Here is a 23,129-nt window from a genome sequence, read left to right as displayed (position 1 = left end):
ATTAAATGTAAATGTACGTGAGTCTGGAGTGCTTAGAGATATGAAACGATGGCTGAATAAGTGTGCTCAAAGATGAGTTTGTCGTTTTGAGCTGTACTGAAGGCTGGTTTAGCTCTTTGTTCTCCCCTACCTCACAATCAGGCTCCTGCAAGCTAGATTGTACTGCTGAATTGTAAAGTGCTTTTCAAATTGAGCTCAAGTTGTTCTGTTACTAAAACAGAATTTCTTTTCCCTGTACATTTATTGATTTGAATAATATCCAGTTGCCTGGCTGAAGAGCCGAGCGCTCCGTCTAATGAGCTGCCAAAAGAGGAACGCCGGATATGACATTCCAACTATTCCTCTGGACACTAATAATTGTTGTGCTGTTTTCTTGGGTACAATACAAAAGAAAGGATGTTTATCACCTACACAGCCTGAAACAAATCTATATTCATGTGGGGCATCTTATATGATCAATGAAAGGGCCTTTAGTGGAAAAACAATCCTCCCACTACTAGCAAATAGATGCATTACATCCGCATTTCTACCATACGCTAAAAGTATTGAACGCAGGCAAATTGCTACAAATGCGAACTGTCGTTTGTGCTGTTTAATTCCACTCCAGCCGTGCTAACAGGCTGACACTGCACAGACAGGATGTCGTCAAGGCTCTCGCTCGCCGCACAGTTTTGCATTTCACCTAATCATTGCCAAGATTATTTATGAAATTCTAAACAGCATTGCTCTAGTAGTGCCACAGTATTAATAAAAGCAGTCATGGTGAGAATTTTGGCAGGACAGGGGTGTGTGTGTGTGAGTGTGCACATGTTTTTTTTTGTGTTTTTTTCCTCTTTCACCTCTTTGCAGCATTTTTGGCCTCCTCTCATAAGGGGTTTAATGAAGCAGTAAATATGAATCTGTCATAAAGAATTCAAGCAGCTGGTGGAGCAGGCAGGGTTATCAACATCAGGTTATTAACAGCATCATTAGAAGGGGCCAGGAATGGAGATTACTTCCAGCAGCAGGAGGGGGGACAGCCAAACAAACAAATGAATTTCCCTCTGATTAACGTCAGGTTGACTACATACCCTGAGAGGGATCAGAGAGCGGAGAGCTTTGCCTTTAAAAGCCTTCTGACATTCGATGGCCATGCTGGTGTTAGAATGCAGAAACAGCAGACGGTTTTAAACCCTAGTGAGCTGCCCACATAGAAAGCATTTTAAGGCATCATAGGGGTTCCTGATGGGAATTTTGTTCTAAAAGGTGGGTAGCAATCCTGTTTTATAAGCTTTCTAAGGTAACATCACAAACTCAGAATGCACTGCCACAAACTTTATCCACACTCTCAGGGGAAAAAAAGTGCAAAGATTCTACCTTTAGGGGCACACTCAAAATTACATCTTTGTACATTATTTAACCCTTAAACAGGTTCAGTACCAGTTCTTAAGTACCTTAAGGGGACATATAACTTGTATGCATATTTTAGGAGTAGATAAGAAACTAAGTTGGCAAGTTGCCCCTTAAAGTGCCTCCACAAAATAAAAATATGACATTAAACAGTGTATAAATCACTCGTTTTTCTAAAATGACTCTGTCCAACACCAGTTAAAGTTACTGCGGGAAGCAGCGTTTCTCTCTTTCCTGATGAGCCCATTGAGATTTGACAGACACCCTAAAATGTTGTTTGGGTTTGGTGAAGGGTAATTGAGAATGAAAGGGTAAAAGTCACATGAGAGCAGAAAGTGCCTCCATCGTGCTATGATTGTGCTTTTTATGCGATAAATCCTGACTCTTGTTTTCGTACGCAAATCGATCTGAATGAATAATGGTGTTAATGAGAAGACTAATCGAAAGTAATTCAAACTTCAAATTTGAAAAGAAAAAAAATGAAAATGAAAACATCATCTTTGAGGGTTTTTTAGTGAGTGTCGATGACTATCATGACACCAAGCTTTGATGACTGATAATCTGATAATATGTTTACTATTAAAAAGACCAGCTGAACATCAGTTGACAAATAAAATATGCATGACATTTGTTAATGCATTCTTATAGTTCCTATTTTGGAATTCAAGCGTAATTATTGTTTATATAACCTGGAAAAAACAGCAGTTATAAATGAATATATTTCATTCCTCTTCCAATCTTCAATTCAGTTCAAATTTGTTTTCTGGTCTTACCTGGTTTAAATTGGCCTCAACTGCCTCTCTTTGGCTTTTTTAGCTGGAGATTGATGATTTCACCCACTGCACAAATCCCCTGGAACCAGCCAGACCGACCTAGGAGACCAGCAAACTAGCTTTGGCTGGTTTAAGATTTTCTTTTTCAGCAGGGCACTGAAAGGTTCAACAGAATAGTTTGATTGACGTAAAAATGTACTATGTTACCCAATATTTGTGTGCTATGCTTTTTATACTTTATACTTTTATATTATAAAGTATTGAGTTGTTTAGCTTAGCAACATGCTAACGTCAAACCCTATCGGAAGGAGTTGTTAAATCTCCAGTGCACTTCATGTCAGAGGTGTTCTTTGTGTGGCATATGGAGCTGTTCCTATAGAGTGCAACTGTCAGGTTCCAGCAGTAAAAACTCTATTCAATTTCTCCACAGGGAAATAGATTTTAAACGATAACTTATAAACCTTTAAAAACAGCCTTACTGTGAACTACGAGATTGTTAATCAATAGTATTTGCTTCTGTTGAAGCTGTTTGCCAGCATTATTTCAGCTTAGTTTTAAAATAATCATGTTTAACAGCAGAATTCATGTCGAAAAACTACATTACCCATGTTGCTGTACAGAAATTTCAGTCGAAACAAGCCAAGTGTGGCAAAAGATCCCTTTAGCTCTGCCTACTCCCATGAATCGCCAGTCTCTCTACACTCTCAAAATACTTAAATATTTGAATCTATATGCATATTTTGCAATAAAGCTAAGATATATTGTTTATATATACTGTATATAATCAACATTTTTCAGTGAGTAGTTTTGTATTTCTCCATCGTTTTTAATCTGATTATGCTGTTCGTAATGCTTTATGGGATTGTAGTTTTTCTACCACTTAAGCCATTTAGTACATTCTTGTACCTTTGTATTTTTGTCTGATTTTCAAATTCTTTTGGCTTCGAATCAAAGTTTGTGATGTTATGATTCTCCTCGCTGGTTGTCTTGGTTTATGGCTTATAACACTTTAACAAATACTTTTTTTGAAATCCCTATGGTAAAAATGAATGGAAAAAAAAAGACTTCCTGAACCAGCGCCTCTGAAAAACTGTTGCACTCCATATAGAGTGGTCCAAATCACTCAAAATGTTCGGTTTTAGTTAGGATCATGCTGTGTCGACAGCAAGACAGCTCACTTAGATGCTGGAACAGAGCTTTTCTGTGCTTTATTATAACAGCTCATTCAGTCAAGTCTCTCGCACCCCACTGTCCGCAGCTGTAACTCATTCCCGCTCATAAATGATTCAGCCCGCTTTACTACACGTAAACTCAACTTTCAAGCCCCTAATATAGTCAAGCTGTCATGCTCTCGGAGTTAGCTCTGCTTTCAGGTTTGGTCTTATTAAATTTGCTTTTTTTTTATTATTGCTGTCTGGGGTAGCTGCATCTGTTGCTGTGATTTATGATGGATAGGGCTTATGTATTCCTCGCCTCTTTAATGAATGACATTTAACGGAGACACAACAGAGGGCGGCAGCCACGCTGGAGTCAGTGTTCATCTGATATCACTTTTCCCACTGGGACTGGTTCTCATTCAGTAACTGATGCTAGCCGGGTTTCCACTTTGCGTTTACACTGACATAAAAGGGTTCATCAATTACTCATCCTCATGTCATTCCAAATCCATAAGACTTTCATTTATCTTGAGAACACAAATGAAGTTATTTTCAGTGAAATCTGAGAGATTTCTGTCCCTCGATTGAAAGTCTATTCACCCAAAATATGATCAGCTTTTATTCATATCTAAACATTGATCAGCGAACGTACATAGAGCACTCAAATTTAGTAAACAGAAGCTGAAGATGAACGAAACGAAAGTCTTGCGGGTTTGGAATAGCGTGAGAGAGTTATTTTAGTTATGACACAATATTTTTTCTAGTTTTGTTTTGGACCAGAGTTAAAAAAGTGAAATGAAAATTCTCTCATCATATATTCAACCTCATGTCATCTGCATGGCTTTCTTTTTTCTGTGGATCACAAAAGAAGATATTTAGTTTATAAAAAAAAGTTGGTTACCAAACAGTTTTGTTGCCCATTGACTTTCATTTACAAAAACACTGAGACATTTCTCAAAATATCTTCTTTTGTGTTCCTCATAAGTAAGAAAATCACACAGGTTCAGCACAAGTGGAAACATGGGGAATGGATTGGGCACCAGCCCCAAAGCAGCATGAGCGCATTTCTTTGCAGGGCAAGTAATGTCTTTTGTAGTGGTTAGCTGGAGGAATTGAGTGTGATGTATTTACAGTATCTCCTGTGCTCTTTCGTAGCCCCCTCTGTGGCCCCTCAGAACATCCAGATCAACACTTTGTCATCCACACAGCTGGAGGTTCAGTGGGAGCCGCCCCCTGCCGAGACCCAAAATGGCATCATTCAGGGATATAAGGTGACACCCCCAAACCACCCACCTCGTCCAATCTCTCTCATACTCTTATTATCTGTCCTCTTTTTCTCCTCCCCTCGAACTCTACTGTCATTTCAAGCTCTTTAGGGTGGAAGAATAGCTACAGTCTGTTTCTTTTGTCTTCATTTTCTTTTCTTGTATTCTCCACAGATTTACTGTATTAGATTATGGTGTTAGACAGTAAGTTTTATAGAACCCATGAATTAATGACCATGGGTGAAGGTTAAGTGAATATCTGCTGAAATATACATGAAATTGATTCAGTATATAAAAATGTCCTGGCAGTAATATGGAATATTCATGTTAAAGGGGTCATATAATGCCATTTTCATACAAGTTAATTTGATTCTTTAGGGTCTAAATGAAAAGTTTGTAATATTCTTTAATTAAAAATTCTCATTAGTATTGTAAGAAAACACTAATTTTACCTGGTCAAAAAGAGCTCTGTTTTCAGCACGCCGTTTCAGTGCATATGCCTTTAAATGATAATGAGCTTCGCTCACTCCGCCCCTCTGTTCTGCTAATCATGATAATCGAATGTAAAGAGTTTTATCTCTAAAAACAGTTTAGCTTATAACGCTAGTATATTGGGCATCGAGTAAGCAAAAAGAGATCGCTAGTTAATAGCATTAATAAGGCTCAAATTAGCCCCACACTAACACTGCAGCATAATGAGTGTCCGAAGCATTGAGAACTTTGTAAGTGTATAGAAAGTTTAATAAGAAGATACTTAACACAGACAGTACAGTTAGCGCATACAGACAGGAGCCATCTTGGAAAACAGTCTCGATCAGTCAAACCACGAACACGGTGATACGTGAGCTGAACTGTGACTTGGAATCTCATATGGTCCGTTGTTTCCGGAAGAAAGCACTGAGCGCATAAGAGAAGCACTGAACGCAACAGAGAAAATAAAAGAAAATAAATATAATTTATCTTATCTTCAATATCTACACGTACTGTTCGCTCACCTTCGTGGTTCGATTGGTCAAGACTGTTTTCCAAGATGGCTCCTGTCTGTATGCGCTAACTGTACTGTCTGTGTTAAGTATCTTCTTATTAAACTGTCTATACACTTACAAAGTTCTCAATGCTTCGGTTTGCATGTAAGGACACTCATTATGCTGCCGTGTTAGTGTGGGGCTAATTTGAGCCTTGTTAATGGTATTAACTAGCGATCTCTTTTTGCTTACTCGATGCCCAATATACTAGCGTTATAAGCTAAACTGTTTTTAGAGATAAAACTCTTTATATTCGATTATCATGAAAACAAATCTCAGGGAACGATTTAGTCTGTACCAATGTGTTATTACACCCGAGGTTCATTTTGCACCGGAGTTCTCCTTTAAGAATCTGAATGGGAAACCATGGATCTCTAAAAGTTGAGTAAGTTAAGTACTTTTTAGGGCCACTATACATTGTTAATGCAGTCATGGCTGAAAGGGTTGCAGGATGCAGTGCTTTGTGCCAGACAAAGTTTAATTCTATACATCCACCTATGTCTTTCATTGCCTGTAGATTCTTTACTGGGAGAATGAGAGTCAGAATGAAACAGAGAAAGTTAAGATTCTCTTCCGGCCTGAAACCAACATGAGACTGAAGAACCTGACCAGCTACACGTACTATATGGTCAAGCTGTCTGCCTTCAATGCTGCGGGAGACGGTCCGTTCAGTGAGCCCAGGAGGGGGCGCACTCTTCAGGCAGGTGAGCATCTGCACAAATCATCCTAATCGCCATTAAACTCCCATTCAGAACTGACCACAGAGCCCCCCCTCTGACCTGAGCACCAACCGTTACACCCTTAAAGACTAACCTATAAATCTGACCGCAGACAGCGCGCCAAGGGCAATATGTCCACTTCCATATTGTGTTCTTCTCCATGCATGAAAACCAGGTCGACACCTGATCATATTTTGGAGCATGTGGCGTTATATCACCGTTGCATCATTCACATTAGCAATTCATGTGTTCTGCATTAAATCATTCACTCTATAAATGTTGTCGGAATGAATTACGCACAAGCGGGGAATGATTTGACCTCAGGCTCCACCTCACTGAAATGACAGGGAGGGGCTCGTTACCCACGAGTCACCTAAAAAAAAACAATTTTAAAATTATTCAAATGGTCTTGATGTGACCTCATTTGTTCAAACAGAGGAAATTCACCACCTCTGCCTCACTTTGACATTTCCTAAAGCAACAAGCTGCATTTGTGTAAGAGTACGGATTTGCATAGCTAGCATTGTAAAATCTCTGAGAGAGTGGGATATAGTCATTTTTATCTATTTAAAAGGTATTACTAATATTCAGAGCTGGACAGTAACGGAGTACATTTACTTGAGTACAGTACTTGAGTACAATTTTGAGGGATCTGTACTTTACTCGAGTATCATTTTTGGGGATTACTCATGACTTTACTCAGAGGTAAATATTGTACTCTTTACTCCACTACATTTCTATCCATAACCTTGAGTACCCGTTACTTCTAAAAAAAAAAAAAAAAAAAAAAAAAAAAAAGGAAAAAAGAAAAATCTCGGAAACCCTCAATTTGTTGTTTCCCTCTCAAACATGATTGGATTGTGCAGGCGCCACTGATTGGGACAGCCTATCAGCAAATCACCTTCACCTTCAGCTCTGAACTGACACCAAAGTAAACTCCATGGTCAGATTTAGATAAGAGACGAAACCATGGACGAAACAGGTTCAAATTTGGGTGCAAAAAATCCTTTAAAACTCTAGCAGAGGTTTGTCAGAGCGTTGCCATTGTGCATTGCCTTGTGGGCAAGTGAGAAATGTTAAATAAAGCAACATGGTAAAAAGATGAAAATGACTTGAATTAACTTTCAATTCCTTTTAGATTATCAAAGGTATTAACATTAACATTTTTCATAACTCCACGTTTCTGTACATAAATGTAAGCGCGGTTCGCGTAGCTACCCCGAAGTGATAAAATAAAATTCTGTATCAAATTTATAGGCAAAGACAAGTAGTTTGTTTGTTTAGGTATGGTTTGTAGGGAATTACAAACCTGCACACATATATTCGAACACACATAACTATAGAATCAATTCTTAATGCGCATGTGAACGTTTATCTTTTAGCGTTAATCACAGGTTCAGTTTAAAGTCTGTTTAGAGAGAACGGCGTCGTCTTAGTGGCGGTCTAGGTTCGCCGAAAGTGAATCAATCAAAACTAACTTTAGCTGGAAATAACATTATTCAAGAATCGCTATAAAGCCAAAACAATCTCTGTTACCGTAAATTGTATGTTTATCTCTGTAAAGCCGCTTTGAAACAATCTACATTGTTAAAAGCGCTATATAAATGAAGATGACTTGACTTGACACTGTGGCAGTAGTAATGCAATATTTAGAAAATGTACGCTTGTACTCTTGATACTCAAGTACTTTTAAAAACAAGTACTTCAGTACTTTTACTTAAGTAGCCATCTGACTGTAGTACTTTTACTTGTACTTGAGTAAAATTTAGCAAGGGGTATCTGTACTTTTACTCAAGTAACGAAGCTGTGTACTCTGTCCGCCTCTGCTAATATTACAACTGACTCTAAAATCTAATAAGATAAGCCACATTTAAAGCTGTTACAAAATAACCAATGAACTCACACCTGTGACCGCATACTGAATTATTTAAACACTCTACAGTTAAACTAAAAACAGAATGAAACACTTTACATTTATTAACACTGAAATTAATATTATTAAGCAATTTATTGAACATTTACCGAACTTATTTAGAGCTTTTTTTATGTAAGTTTAGTTGCTGCAAAATGGTGCAAAAATTTATTTGCACTTTTTTGACAACTTTGAATTTAATTATTGATGGATTTTTTTACATCAAAAATTAAATACAAAGTAGTCCAAAAAGCGCAATAAACTTTTTGAGTAGGATGACTCATTTGATCAATGAAATGAATTATCGTGATGAGTTAAATATACGAAAACATGTTTTAAGTTATAAAACAACTATCTTAGAGTCCTTTATCAAATTGCTGTTTTATACAAGTAATCAGCCTTTCTGAAGATTTCAGGAAAAAATTTATTTTGTAATTTGAATTATAATTATAGTGATATGAAACTGTAATGTGCTCAAGATTCTCATGTGGATACATTGTGCATATGAACACTGCTTAATCATGGCAAAATCACTGTATCACAGCCTTAAGTGGCTTGTTGCTAGTGTATCTGACAAGAGTGAAAGTCTGTATTTGTTGCATTCATCAAACTATACCGTTCTCGCAGCCCCCAGCGCTCCCAGCTTCATCAGTTTCTCTGAGGTGACCAGCAGCACTCTGAACGTCTCCTGGGGTTTCCCACTGTCCCCAAACGGTGTGGTGGAAGGCTACAGAGTGGTATATGAGCCCACCGCCCCTATTCAAGGTCAGTCTGTACTCTGTAGTAGAGCTGCACAATTAATCGTTAACAGATTGCAATCTCTATTTAAACACCCACGCTATCTTATTCCTAAATGATAGCAATGTCTATTAAGCCTTTGACAAGTACAATCACAGCTCTGCTGCTGACCTAGAGAGAGCAGTTATCATGTATGGGTATGAATCAGCTTTACAAACAAGTCTTTTCAACCACGCAGTATCATTATTTCTGTTACATAATTCAAATTATCGCTGAAGTACTGGGATAAAAGTTGATAGTTCCAATATAAACACTGATGCCTATGGAACCGATCAAAATACAGTAAATCACCTATTGAAAATACCTTGATGCTTCAAATAAAGATTGTATCAGTTACATCTTTACAGCAGTAGGTGGCGACAAATGACTGATAAAAAATGTATTTCTCATGGAATCATTCAAGAGATTTGTTCAAAAACCCTTTTTGAGTGAGTCATTGAATAATTAATTCAAACCGATTTAAAAAAAAAAAAATTAATTCAAATGAATTCAATATTTTTTAATAGACTGCAGCCATTAACATTTTGTCAGAACCTCTAGTAAATGACTTATTTTGTTTAGTTGCCAGAGTTAGTTCAGAATCGTGGGAGAATCGTAATCTTACTGTAAACCAAAAAAATCGTGATTCTCAATTTATCCAGAATCGTGTAGCTCTAATCTATAACATGTTTTCACTGTATCAGAGTCTGTTTTCATAATGTTCTTGTTCTAACGGTGGCTTTTTTTAACATCGCTAGTAGTGTTTTAATGTGTGATGATGATGTGATGATTTGTTCACATAAACTCATTTTCTTTGATTGTTTCCATGGCTTCCAATGGATGCCAATGTTTATAGTTCATAGTACAGAACTAGAGTAATTAATTTTGAGATTAACTCCCTGTTCTTAGGTAGGAAGTTACTGTAGCATTGTGTAATGTTTGTTTGTATAAATGATTTTTGTGTGGTAGTGTGTAATCATGCAAACTTTGTGTGTGTGTGTGTGTCCGCATTAGGTGTGACTAAAGTGGTAACGGTGGATATCCGTGGCAGCTGGCAGCGCTGGCTGAAGGTGCGTGACCTGACCAAGGGCATGACCTATTGCTTCCGCGTGCAGGCCAAGACTATCGCCTACGGGCCTGAGGCAGAGGCCAACATCACAGCAGGTCCTGTCAAAGGTGAGCTACACAACCACAACCAAACAAACACACCAACACACAGATCAGCAAAACTCTCAGGGTCGCTGAGCACAGCTTACATTCCCCCCTCCTCAGAGAGAGGTGTCAGAAATCCAGGCTGTGAAAAAACACCTGTGTGGATCAATATCTCACAGTGGTGTAGGCGTTTGCTTTAGCTTTATTCCTGTACTCACAAGGGTCGGATTGCTCGCCTGTTCCTCTGTTCACTGCACGCTCTCCTCTCTGTCTAGGATCTCCTGGATCACCTGTAGAAATGTCAATCACAAAGACAGGATCCATGCTCAGCATCCAATGGACACCGGGGGAAACAGGAGCAGGACATGTGAGCGGCTATGTGATTGAAGCGCGGCCCTCAGGTACAGCACTCAAAACTTTACTTTTTGTCACTTTTTTCTTTTTTGAGTGAGAACAGTGTTGACCACATATCAGTAAAACCAAGTTAATGGACCAGGTTTCTGTTACTTGGTTACAGTTACTTGGCAACAGTTAAGTTATATTACTTTATAACGTGGCGGGGAAAAAATCTTATTATTACTATTAATACATTCAATTTGAAAACTTTGAACATTCACTATACATATTTCTGTTTTAAATATAGATATTTAAAACTTTAATTTAAAGTAGCAATCAAACTTTTAATGAAAATCAAAGTGCTGCCAACGTTTTTTCAACTACCGTGACTTTTATTAGTGATGAAGAAAATCATGTTGAATCCTCTGAAATTAATTTAGTGTTACTGATTAAAAGTGAAATGAATCACTGTTGTTATTGTTACTGTAACTAAAACTGTTCAAAATGTAAATGGGAATTAGAAAGTTGAAGTGCTAAAATTAAAACTTAACTGAAAAAAAAAGAAATAATAAAAAAAAAATCTGTTTTTTTAATTAATAAAAATGTCAAATCACAACAAAATTACTAAAACCTTAAAGTTAAAGTGAAAACTAAAAAGCTAATTTGAAATCTTAATAAAAACTAAAATAATATATAAATAATATATTATATTATTTATTATAATAATAAATTATTTTGTGTTTTTAATCCTATTGCTTTTACGTTATATGTTAATATTTGTATAATATACAGTATATAGTAGGGGTGTAACGGTACACAAAAATCACGGTTCGGTACGTACCTCGGTTTTAAAGTCACGGTTCGGTACGTTTTCGATACAGCAAAAAGTAAGAAATGCCAGAGAAATTTCCTATTTGTTAAAAGAAAAAATATTTTTTAAATAAGTGAAACTTTCAGGTTTATAAATGGGGGTCATCTTTGAAGGATGAACAAATAATGTTTTGGTCATCACATTAAAAATAACATTTAAATATACGAAGAGTTTAGATGCAAAAGCCATTTGAAATTTTCTTCTAGAATGATCATTTTTATCAAGCTTGTATATTTAAGTTCAGTAATTTCACTTAAATGGCAATGAAGATTGCCTATTAATTGTCATTTGAGTGAAATTACTGAACTTAAATGTACAAGCTTCATAAAAATGATCATTCTAGAAAATTTCAAATGGCACTTATAGAGGCTTTTGCATCTGAACTCTTCATATAGGCTATTTATTTATATAATATTTGAGTTTTGAAGTGCTGGACAAAGATGTGTGAAGTACTTGAAAGCATTTCACTATTCCAGCCAAACTGGTTACATTTAGTGTTACTATATTAAATCCATGGTGAATGTTGCTGGTCTGTGGACGTAAAGTATTAGTTCATTCACGGCACAATATTTCTCCTGGTGTCCACGTCAGCGCTGTTTGATCTAATAGAGATCTACGGTAATAACGGAGAAATGTGAATGCTTCTCACTAGATCTCGCAGCGATGTTATTACTTCAGTGGCGAACTCAAATGTTTTCTTTACTGGATCTCTTAGCGCTGTGTTGTAACGGTTGTAACAGTGTCGCTTGATCGAGATCGGCTCCCGCTGCACAGATGTTGCTGCTCTGCTCCGAACTGATAAACGATCCGTGAAGCACAATAGCGCAGTTTCGTTCCGCTTTCATTACGCTTGCCATTTGATGTTGCGCAACGTTGTGTCGGTCGCGCCAGCGCGAATTTTGTCGGTAGGAAAAATGGTCCAAGGAATCGTTCGGTTTGTATGCGTACCGAACCGGAAGCCTCGAACCGAAACGGTTCAATACGAATACATGTACCGTTACACCCCTAGTATATAGTAATTACTTTCATAGAGCATCTTTAGATTTTAGATTTGACCAAGAATCATGTGAATAAATGCATCTTTATTACAGTCAAGGTTCAACTTTTTGCCACACCTGTAAGTCTCATAATTTACCAACCATTTCTTACCAGAAACCTGTATTTTGCTTCTTCTTTTTTTTATATATATATATATTGTTGTCACTATGACTATATTATTTATTTCTTCGTTGCATATTTGAATAATGCAAGTCATTGCATAATTTGCAGGAAGATCCTATAAACTGCACTTGTCGCACTGACTCGTACATCGTAATTTTGTTCCATTTTTTGCATTAGAGAAAAAAACCTAAAGCTCTGTAATTTTGTTTTTTACTAAGGTACAAATCACTAGAATATATAGCTTTTTTAATATTTTTTTTACAAGTTTTTCATATTTCCAGTTCAAACCATGTAATGTTGCAGTTCCTTTTAAAGTCAGCAGCCGAAAACTAATTTCTACTCGCATTTGGCGCTTGGCGAGTGTTCGTTTAAGATTCTGATTGCTGGTCTGAAATCATTTACTGAACATTTATTTGTCATTGTTGCTGGGATACATTGATATAACTGCCCTTTCCATATCAGCATGGTTATTCACATTGAACAACATTGCTTGTCAGGCAATGAACCAGCTGTTAGCTGCTCTTGATGTCAGCATCTGCTAAGTATAATGGGACACTGTAATGAACTTAGTGCTTCCAAGTTCATGATGACATTTTCACTGGAAGTGACCTTGCTCTCCTCAGATGAGGGCGTGTGGGATACATTTGTGCGGCACCTGCCTCCCACCAGCACCTCTCACTCTGTGAGTCTGGACCGCCTGCGGCAGGGCATCAGCTACCAGTTCAGAGTGCTGGCCATCAACGAGTTCGGCTACGGTGAGCCGAGTGCGCCCTCTGCTGCCATGTCAGGTAATGTCAGGCCTCCTGTACTGTGATGAGTCATCAAAGAGATTTTGACAGGGTGTTGCATCAGTTACTGTTGATATTATTTAACTCTAATGTGACTTTTACACCCACATGAACTCGACTCACCATGCACTCCCAGAAAATCTGCTTTTTCTTGGCTTGATGTAGTTATCAGACATGTTTCATTTCAACCTCCAACTAAACATTCTGTTGGAGAAATAAAGAAAAACACACAAATGAGATAAATGTAGAAATATAGTAAGAGTATCAGGCTTTAAAATGAAAATAAGAAGCATAGCTCTGAGAAATGATTGAGTTTATATTGAGTTCTCTTATTTGATTGCACACTTTATCTTTACACAGTTTAAAACATCTTGGAGATCTTAACTGATCACACTTGATATTACAGGAGAACAATTTGTAAAGCAGGAGACTTCTCCAAGTCTTCTCCGTTTAATTTCATTACTGTCTGTGAGAATGAGTTGAGAAAGAGATCACACTGCAAAAAAACAAATAATAATAATAATTTGGCAAATGCGATAAATAGATCAAATGAGTAATACAATATTAACATTCTAACATCAGTAGCTACTATTTTTTAATACCTCCCAGAGGACGACTAAGAACTACTATATACAGGTTCAAAATGAACAAGAGTAATGCACAATGTATAATTAATTCTAAAGTAAAGATGGTAGCACTTTATTTTACAGTCATGTACCCCATGTACTATGTACTGATTATAGTAATTGCAATAACTGGGTAATAACTAGATGGTAACCATGAACCTACCCCTAAACCTAACCTTAACCCATGTAGTTACTTTCTTAGGTAAGTACACTGTAAGTACACATACTGTAAGATAAAGTGCAACTGTAAAGATCATGGTAACCTACTAGTAATGACTCAAGTGTTACCAAATCCTTCATGTATTCAAGTTCTAATATTTTGGAACAGTATTCTAAAGTGAAAAGCTTGATAACTCTGTAGTAATGTTGACTAAAGTCATTGTAAGCTTTTGAGGTTTTTGTAAGGTTTTATATATATATAATCAAAATAAATTCTTAAAGGGTTGCTATTATGCTTTTCCACTTTTTCAACTTTAGTTTGTGTGTTGCTGTTTCAGCATGAAAAAAACTGCATGTTTAGAAAGCTCAAAGTCCACTCCAAAGGGAGATATTTTATTTAACAGAATCCACCAACGAACGGCTCGTTTGGAGTCCAATGCGATTTTTCCGGATCTTATGAAGTCACAATGTTCCTCATTTAAATAATCTGCGCCCACGGAATCGGCAGAAAAAAGGCCTGGTTGAGCTGCTGCTATGTCATAGAGATGCTGTTTTTTTCCACCCCTTTTCCGAAACAATTTTTTTTTTACCTTTCTATGGCTGACGAATTTTAGAGTGGTTAAAATTATAACCCCAACGTGTATCTCTGCGCTTCACATTTTACGGAGAACAGCTTGTTTTCTGTTGCTTTTGTAAGACGGTTCACCGCTCCTTAGGAATATGAACCATGGTTTTGTGATTGATTACTGTTTGTATTACCTTAGTTCTCCGACAAATATCACGATTAAATGGTGGATAACATCGTATCTGTAATGTATAAGAAAATTACAAAAAAATCATACCAATCTGAAACGTCCTGTGAAATCCATACTTGCAAAGTCTGTGCATGAATCCGTTCTGGACGATTCGCTTGCTCGTTAACATTGTCAGGATCTGAATCAGGCTTGAATTGGTTTGTTGACGCCATCCTTATTTAAATTTACACTAGAGAAGAACTTGCGGTTATGGAAGGGCGGGACATTTCCCGAACATGCGCTAAGAACTGCCAATCACAACACACTGGGCCAGCTAACCAATCACAGCACATTTCGTATTTCGGAAGGAGGGGCTTCGTCGAAATCGGCGTGTTTGAGCCAGACTTTGGAGAGAGGTGCTGTAATAATGTGAAATATGTGAAAAATAATGCGTTTTTGTACAATCAAGCATGAAAACATATTCTACTGCACCCCTAAAACAATAAAAGGGCATAATATAAACCCTTTAAAACAAGAATATATATATATATACACTCACCGGCCACTTTAGTAGGTACACCTGTCCAACTGCTCGTTAACACTTAATTTCTAAGCAGCCAATCACATGGCGGCAACTCAGTGCATTTAGGCATGTAGACATGGTCAAGACAATCTCCTGCAGTTCAAACCGAGCATCAGTATGGGGAAGAAAGGTGATTTGAGTGACTTTGAACGTGGCATGATTGTTGGTGCCAGAAGGGCTGGTCTGAGTATTTCAGAAACTGCTAATCTACTGGGATTTTCACGCACAACCATCTCTAGGGTTTACAGAGAATGGTCCGAAAAAGGAAAAACATCCAGTGAGCGGCAGTTCTGTGGGCGGAAATGCCTTGTTGATGCCAGAGGTCAGAGGAGAATGGCCAGACTGGTTCGAGCTGATAGAAGGGCAACAGTGACTGAAATAACCACTCGTTACAACCGAGGTATGCAGCAAAGCATTTGTGAAGCCACAACACGCACAACCTTGAGGCGGATGGGCTACAACAGCAGAAGACTCCACCGGGTACCACTCATCTCCACTACAAATAGGAAAAAGAGGCTACAATTTGCAAGAGCTCACCAAAATTGAACAGTTGAAGACTGGAAAAATGTTGCCTGGTCTGATGAGTCTCGATTTCTGTTGAGACATTCAGATGTAAGAGTCAGAATTTGGCGTAAACAGAATGAGAACATGGAACCATCATGCCTTGTTACCACTGTGCAGGCTGGTGGTGGTGGTGTAATGGTGTGGGGGATGTTTTCCTGGCACACTTTAGGCCCCTTAGTGCCAATTGGGCATCGTTTAAATGCCACGGCCTACCTGAGCATTGTTTCTGACCATGTCCATCCCTTTATGGCCACCATGTACCCATCCTCTGATGGCTACTTCCACCATGTCACAAAGCTCTAATCATTTCAAATTGGTTTCTTGAACATGACAATGAGTTCACTGTACTAAAATGGCCTCCACAGTCACCAGATCTCAACCCAATAGAGCATCTTTGGGATGTGGTGGAACGGGAGATTCGCATCATGGATGTGCAGCCGACAAATCTGCGGCAACTGTGTGATGCCATCATGTCAATATGGACCAAACTCCCTGAGGAATGCTTCCAGCACCTTGTTGAATCTATGCCACGAAGAATTGAGGCAGTTCTGAAGGCAAAAGGGGGTCCAACCCGTTACTAGCATGGGGTACCTAATAAAGTGGCCGGTGAGTGTATATGTATATATATATATACCAATGGGCTCAAATGAATAAACTTCATTCAAAGGCAAAACAAGATTATTTTAAGCAAAACTTTCATACATTTTTCATACACAACTTAATATATTGTGTCATTTTGCTTCTCAATTAAATGTATCTTGATTTAAGAATCTTTAGATATTTGTACTGGAAAACAAGACAATATTTGTGAATTTGTGATTTACAGGTTTGGCTTTTCTTTTGACTCTTTTGCTATTATAAATGTTTACTCATCGAGATTGCTTTGTTTTCATGTGTTTTCCTGTGGTTGAGCAACCACATCCTCAATTTGTAACACATGAACTCTGAACTACCAGTCTGCTCCCTTATCACAGATGATACAACCAATGACTGACCTATTGCTTTAAAAGGAAAGTATATCAATGAAACTGAGGTCGTACAGAGGCCAATGCCTTAAAAGGAACCTGAAGCGAGATGTATGTGTTGAACAAATATAGTCAAGACCTTTGTATCTAAATATTATATCTGAGATATAACACTGTAGAAAAGGTTTCAAAATGCTTACTTACGTAGTCTCACCCGATTAGTTTGTTGTTGATAACAATAGCCAAACAAAGTGTTTTTAATTTGTGCTTTTATTTTAGCTTTAACCTTAACATGATTTCTGTCAGTAACAAAAGCATTAATTTTAAAGCAGGATTTCAATGATATCAACTAAAGTATACAAAGAAATATGAAAAAAAATATGAAGCTGTCTAAGAAGAGAGCTTTCTTCTCTGTCTTTCTCTTTGGCCATTGGCTTGTGCTTTCAAAAAAACCGTCCATGTTGCCTCAGCCCTTAATTAATGCAGTGTTGTGCAAGTCCTAGAGGCCTTTTTGTAAATGAAAAGCAAAGTATGTTATCAACATCTCGCGTGTCATGGGACTAAATTATTCATACCACAGGCATGCACCAATCTGTCTGTGAGTTGATGTCACTGCAGCTCAGTATTGCTGTCAGAGTAGTCCATCAGCGGCTGTCGCATATGACTGGAGAGTCCTGGCACATTTGGGCCATGCTCTCCTTTGCTCTAGAGCACTAGAGATAAGACGCAGGCCAATACACATGCGTCAATGCTGCTCTAAGTATGGGAGATGTGATCACTGCTGCTTCTCTCAAGTAATAAAATATCTTGGCAACTTGGCGAGTATTGCTATTTAACTCAAGGTTAATAATGGCAATAAACAACACTAAGTTTGGAAATACATCATTGAAATGAAGTGATCACACTTTAGCCTAGTAGGCAATATAACAGGTGAAAGACATGGCATCGACTTGCATTGAATGAGACCTATTTAGAGGCTGGAATACACTATATGACAGTTTAAAACACTAAACAACTAATGATCACACACTACCAGACTTTCAAGTTGTTCAGAACGCGGCAAGCTCACACAGAAACGTGCTCTTTATTTCTAGGAGACACATGACAAATGAAAACCGCATGCATTCTAAAAAACTGGACAGAATTGTAGTCTAAAAAGCTATAAAAAAAAAAATCTGTGCCATCATACACTACGCGAAGTTCTATGAAATCTGTCAACTCCGACTGACCGAAACCTGCAGTCTGACCTCTGGGATACTAGCTTCTGTCAACTCGTCTGTAAATGGGGGAAAAATCTGGGCAAAAGTCACGTAGTTTAAAGACAGAAAGAATCCGGCCAGAACAACCACCCACAGTCATTGAGTCAGCAAGGTTTGCATGCCAAAAATATAAACAGTCTACTTTTCTATCTTCCATATCTTTACATTTCATTTTTCTTTGTCCTAAATAGCCCAACTGGACACCCCGTTTTATGAGGAGTGGTGGTTTCTCATCGTGTTGGCATTGTGCGGTCTGATTCTGCTGTTGCTGTTGGTTTTTGGTCTGGTCTTGCACGGACAGAACAGGAAGTACAAGAGCTGTGGAACAGGTGACCTAAAACAAACCTCTTCAGCCTTCTCACGACACATCCATCCATCCTCCCTCACATAATCATTATGTGCTGTAAATCCGCATGGATATTCATCCAGATAAACACGTCGTCCGCCCACTCAGACTCCCACACCGTCCAGCAAACAGTGATTCAAATTTGACCCAGGTGCTGTTTTTGCTGTGATGATGATATGCTGACTGCTGTAGGTAAAGCTGTGTCCACGGTGGAGGAGACGGTCACACTGGACAATGGAGGCTTCACGGCTCTAGAGCTCAACAGCAGGCCCATTCATGTCAAGAGTGTCTTCCTGAGGAAAAATGGCACCAGGTACTGTAAAGAACACAGCTTCCGTTTGCGTCGTCTGATAAATCTGACTAGACTAGAGAGTTGTGTATTTCAGCATGAAAACCTGTTTAACCAGTTGCTAAATTAGGTCACTGTCATTTTTTCCCCCAGACCAAACATGCCTTCATTCTAGTTATAGGCTAGTTTGAAGATTTCATCAAATTTTCCACTGTATTTTCAAATCAAATGGTGGAGAACAGTTATAAATACTACTACAAGCATGTAATGGTCTTTAACTTTGAAAGACATGGTTAACTTTGGACCAAACCCTTTTTTAGTGTGTGTGGGTGGGGCGAGGGGTCTTCTCACAAATATAATGGTCCTTTTTATGTAACGGGGTTTTAAGGGACTTATGAAAAAGAGAGATATAATAGTAAAAAAAAAAAAGATAGACTGATAACAAATAATAATTCTTCCCCCAAGCAATGCAGTTCTTCAGCAATGTTTAAAAATCGAAGTTTACTCACCCTCATGTCGCTCCAAACCTGTATGACTTTCTTTCTGCTGTGGAACATAAAAGAATATATTTTGAGAAATGTTTGAGTGTTTGTATGGGTTTTTTGTTTTGTTTTTGCTACATACAATGAAGGTCAATGGTCACCAAAACCATTACCGACATTCTCCGAAATATTCTGCAGAAGAAAGTAAGTCATGCAGCTTTGGAACAACACAAGGGTAAGTAAATAATAATAGAATTTTTATTTTTGTGTGAAATAATATGGAATGTCGTAAAAGTGGAATATCGCGTGAAGGTTAGATATTTTCTCACGCAGATTTCACACGGATTCACAACAGAAAACAACATTGTTTCATTTAAACGGATGCGACTAAGCGACTGTTACAAATCCATTTGTCCTTCTGTCAGAAGTAGCGCGTGTGTGTGGAGTACATCAGAAATAGAACGGGGCAAATGGAACAAATCGTGCAGACAGAATCAGTATCAGTATTATAATGGTTCTTTTGTCACATCCCGCCACTCGATTCCCGTGTAGACGCGGTGTAAAGCCCCGTTCACACTACACGCGACCAAGCGACGCGATCATTTCAATGGTGAGCGGGCGACTTCCGGCGACACGCGCGACAGCGACCGTTGGCGACTAGATGGGGCGTGTCTGGCGACGCGACAAAGTTGAAAAAAATTTTCAAGTGATTTTCGCGAGCTACAACCAATAGGAGTGGAGCGCACGTGATCCTTCTCCTCAGCCCCTGAAGTACTGCTGGAACCGGACTTCATCTAGCCGCAGTTCCTGCACCAGCCAGTGGTACTCGCCGTGCTGTCTCCGAGCCCGAATGGTCTCGCGAACCCAGATAGACCGGCGCTTGCGCTTATGCCGTAGATAAACGGCCGCAACGAGAAAAATCGACTTCTGTGTCTTGTTCATCTTCATGCTTCACTACAGACGTTTTTATGTACGGAGTATATTTATATTTAGTATTTTCCCTCCAGAAATTGTGTTTTTTAGCGGCAAGAAAGCTGATTCGCTGTCTTTTGGATGTCATACTAGTCAACCAGTAGTGGGAACGCCCACTAGCGACCTCAAGACTGGCGACTTGCAGCGACAAAGTCGCGTGTAGTGTGAACGGGGCTTTAGTTGCATCTAGGGACACTTAGGGTTAGAGGGAGGATGGCAAACAAATTTTTAAGCACTTTCTTTTCTCTTCACGCAGGTCCCCTCCCCGACCCAATCCAGCTGGACTGCGCTATTCCGATGAAGACATCTGTAGCAACTACAACGGTGTGGTTTCCACAGAGAGCACCGCACTGACAGAGAGGCCTGCAGAGATGTCCGAGTCTGAGGTGGAGTGATGCTTATTCACTTTAACGGTGTTTATTTTGACTGGATGAGCGTACATAATCTTCCAGATGTGTGATTTCACCCTGTCGTATTTCGTTCAATCAGGCCACAGACAGCGAGTGCGAAGAGGAGCCCATCAAACACTCGTTTGTGAATCACTACATGAGCGACCCGTCGTACTTCAACTCGTGGAAGCGGCAGCAGAAGGGGCTAAAGCAGACACTGGCCTGTTCCTACGAGGAGTGTGCCAGCGGGGACACCGAGTCCTACTATCAGACAGTGGTCACACAGCACAGCGTGGGCGGGGTCTACACCCCTGCTGGCCAGCCCGCGCCAGGCTCACGGACACCCGTCACAGGCTTCTCCTCGTTCGTGTGACGCACAGAAAGGACTCTTTGTGGCTCGGACAACATAGTTGCAGAGGAAATTCTCTGATTTCGCACAGTACTATCACCACAAGCACTACAAGAGACATCACATGTGAACCGCTCAACGAGTTGCTGGATCCTGAATGTACTCGATTAGTGATCGTGATTATTATTAAGGGGAGAAGAGGTTTTAAAAAAAAAAGAAACGATTTTTATATGCCAATACCGAAGAGTTACTGTTACTGTATGTGTCCCTCCTGTTTGCAGCCTTGGATGTGAAAGATGCATAAATGTCTGTGGGTTTTATTAAGCAGGACGCAACAGAAAAAGCCTGTAGATGTGACGAGACATTCCCGCTCTAGTGAACGGCACATATTCACACGTAACATCACCACATTGAAAAGAACACACGGGAAAAAGCTAAGTGAAAAACACACTGTAATTACTGTATACTCTTGTCTGAATAATCTCATCTCACCGTCAGGGTCGCTATATATACATGTTGCACTCGAGACCGTAAAGGTCATGAAATGTAAATCTCTAATGGATTTGATTCGCGTTCACGCTGCCTGGATAATGAAGCACGGATGATTCCAGTATATTCTCTATAGACTCACCAGCAAGAAACCTACGGAGGCTGTTAGAAGAAGCCAGACAGCTCTGGTTCCCTGCCTCCGTGTGATCAGACGGTGAGACAGTGCCAGATGTGTTGTGATTTGTGCCATTGCTCATTCTCACACATATCAAACATCAAGTGCGTAGTTTTTTTTTTTTTTTTGCTTTTACTTTTCTTGTTTTGTTCCTGTCTGTTTGGCCTCGCTTAGGAACTGCAAACACTCACTTGAAATTATTTAATGAATGAATGTAGGAATTGTATGTGAGGAGATCAGTATGCAGTTGCTTTACACATAATGTTCTGCACTTTTGAGCCATAAATACTTCAGTTTCCTTCTTTTCTTCAATATGATCGAATCTTTGTTTTCCTTTTTTTACAGGCTTGTAAAAAGTGTAATTTTACAGTGCGATTTTAGAATTAATTTGTATGGATTTTGTTGTTCGCTGTAGTGTTCTTCAGAAGTGACGTACAGTAGTTCTGTTGTATTTTCATAAGAAGTATGAATTTTTGCAGTTCTTGAAAATGCCAACACAACAAATACAGTAATCAAACAAGAGTGTACTGTTATGGATATGTTTGTTTCAATCCCACCCAGTGTTTTAGCACAAGTGTATGTCATGGACTTTCATGAAGTAAAGATTTTTTATGATAAATTAAATGCTTGTTGTTTACTTTAATGCCTCCAACTACAGAGGTGTCTTCTTGATATTACTTCAACATGCACCCATCACTAAATCATAACAACTGTTAAAGTGGGTATGGAACGTAAGTTGCGATTCTTTTCTTCCCTATTGTGACGTATATCCAAGTGAAACGGCTTCTCGCACAATAAAAATGTAGGGCGGGGCTTGATTTTTAATTAAATGATCCCTTTCATTACAGAATAGACCATAGCTGTATTTTGTATCCCTGTCCTGACTGACGGCTGAAAGATGGGGAGGTCATGGACAATTTATTATTGTAACAATTTGAATGAAGGAGTGAAGTGTTAACAGTTTAAAATTATGTTTCTTTTCTGCTAAATTTAAACAGTAAAACAATTCATGAAACAGATAAATGTAAAGGTAACATACAAAAACAACAATAAATATTGTGAAAACAAATACTGTAATCCATGTAAAAAAAAAAAAATTTATAAATGTAACAACTTGTACTAACAACATCCTTATCCTAAAATCACCATTCAGCCTTTCAGTTTAAATCTGCCTTCATGTAGTTTACTTTGGTCTAAATGTAAGCTAGTGTGGTTCTATTTTGTTCACCCAAAAGCTATTTAGAAATAGCCTATATAGGGTGAATTCAGGTAAAGTGGCGTGGGTCATTCAAAGGGAAGATTCACACAAAAATTATGGCATCATTTACTCACCCTGTCATGTCATTCCAAACACGCAAGACTTTCGCTCATCTTCGGAACACAAATGAAGATCTTTTTGATGAAATCTGAGAGCTTTCTGTCC

General features: G+C 38.6%; 1 protein-coding gene across 3 annotated transcripts in view; it reads left to right on the top strand.

Moving 5' to 3' along the window:
- Positions 1-22,330, top strand: part of sdk1a (sidekick cell adhesion molecule 1a) — a 363,622-nt gene extending 341,292 nt beyond the window's left edge. For 2 of the 3 annotated variants that reach the window (XM_056261644.1, XM_056261642.1), the window contains 10 exons: positions 4,475-4,590; positions 6,127-6,313; positions 8,868-9,005; positions 10,032-10,193; positions 10,445-10,570; positions 13,161-13,325; positions 18,407-18,544; positions 18,754-18,874; positions 20,561-20,690; positions 20,794-22,330. In XM_056261644.1, the coding sequence (XP_056117619.1) occupies positions 4,475-4,590; positions 6,127-6,313; positions 8,868-9,005; positions 10,032-10,193; positions 10,445-10,570; positions 13,161-13,325; positions 18,407-18,544; positions 18,754-18,874; positions 20,561-20,690; positions 20,794-21,066 (1,556 nt within the window). In that variant the 3' untranslated portion in view covers positions 21,067-22,330. The remainder of the gene's footprint in view (positions 1-4,474; positions 4,591-6,126; positions 6,314-8,867; positions 9,006-10,031; positions 10,194-10,444; positions 10,571-13,160; positions 13,326-18,406; positions 18,545-18,753; positions 18,875-20,560; positions 20,691-20,793) is intronic. The other variant, XM_056261643.1, reaches the window with a different exon arrangement.
- The last annotated feature ends 799 nt before the right edge of the window (positions 22,331-23,129 follow it).

This window comes from Rhinichthys klamathensis, unplaced genomic scaffold (genome assembly GCF_029890125.1).
Source record: "Rhinichthys klamathensis goyatoka isolate OS25496 unplaced genomic scaffold, OSU_Roscu_1.1 h1tg000184l_1, whole genome shotgun sequence".
Lineage (NCBI taxonomy): Eukaryota > Metazoa > Chordata > Actinopteri > Cypriniformes > Leuciscidae > Rhinichthys > Rhinichthys klamathensis.
This window is presented reverse-complemented; position numbering and strand designations above follow the sequence as displayed.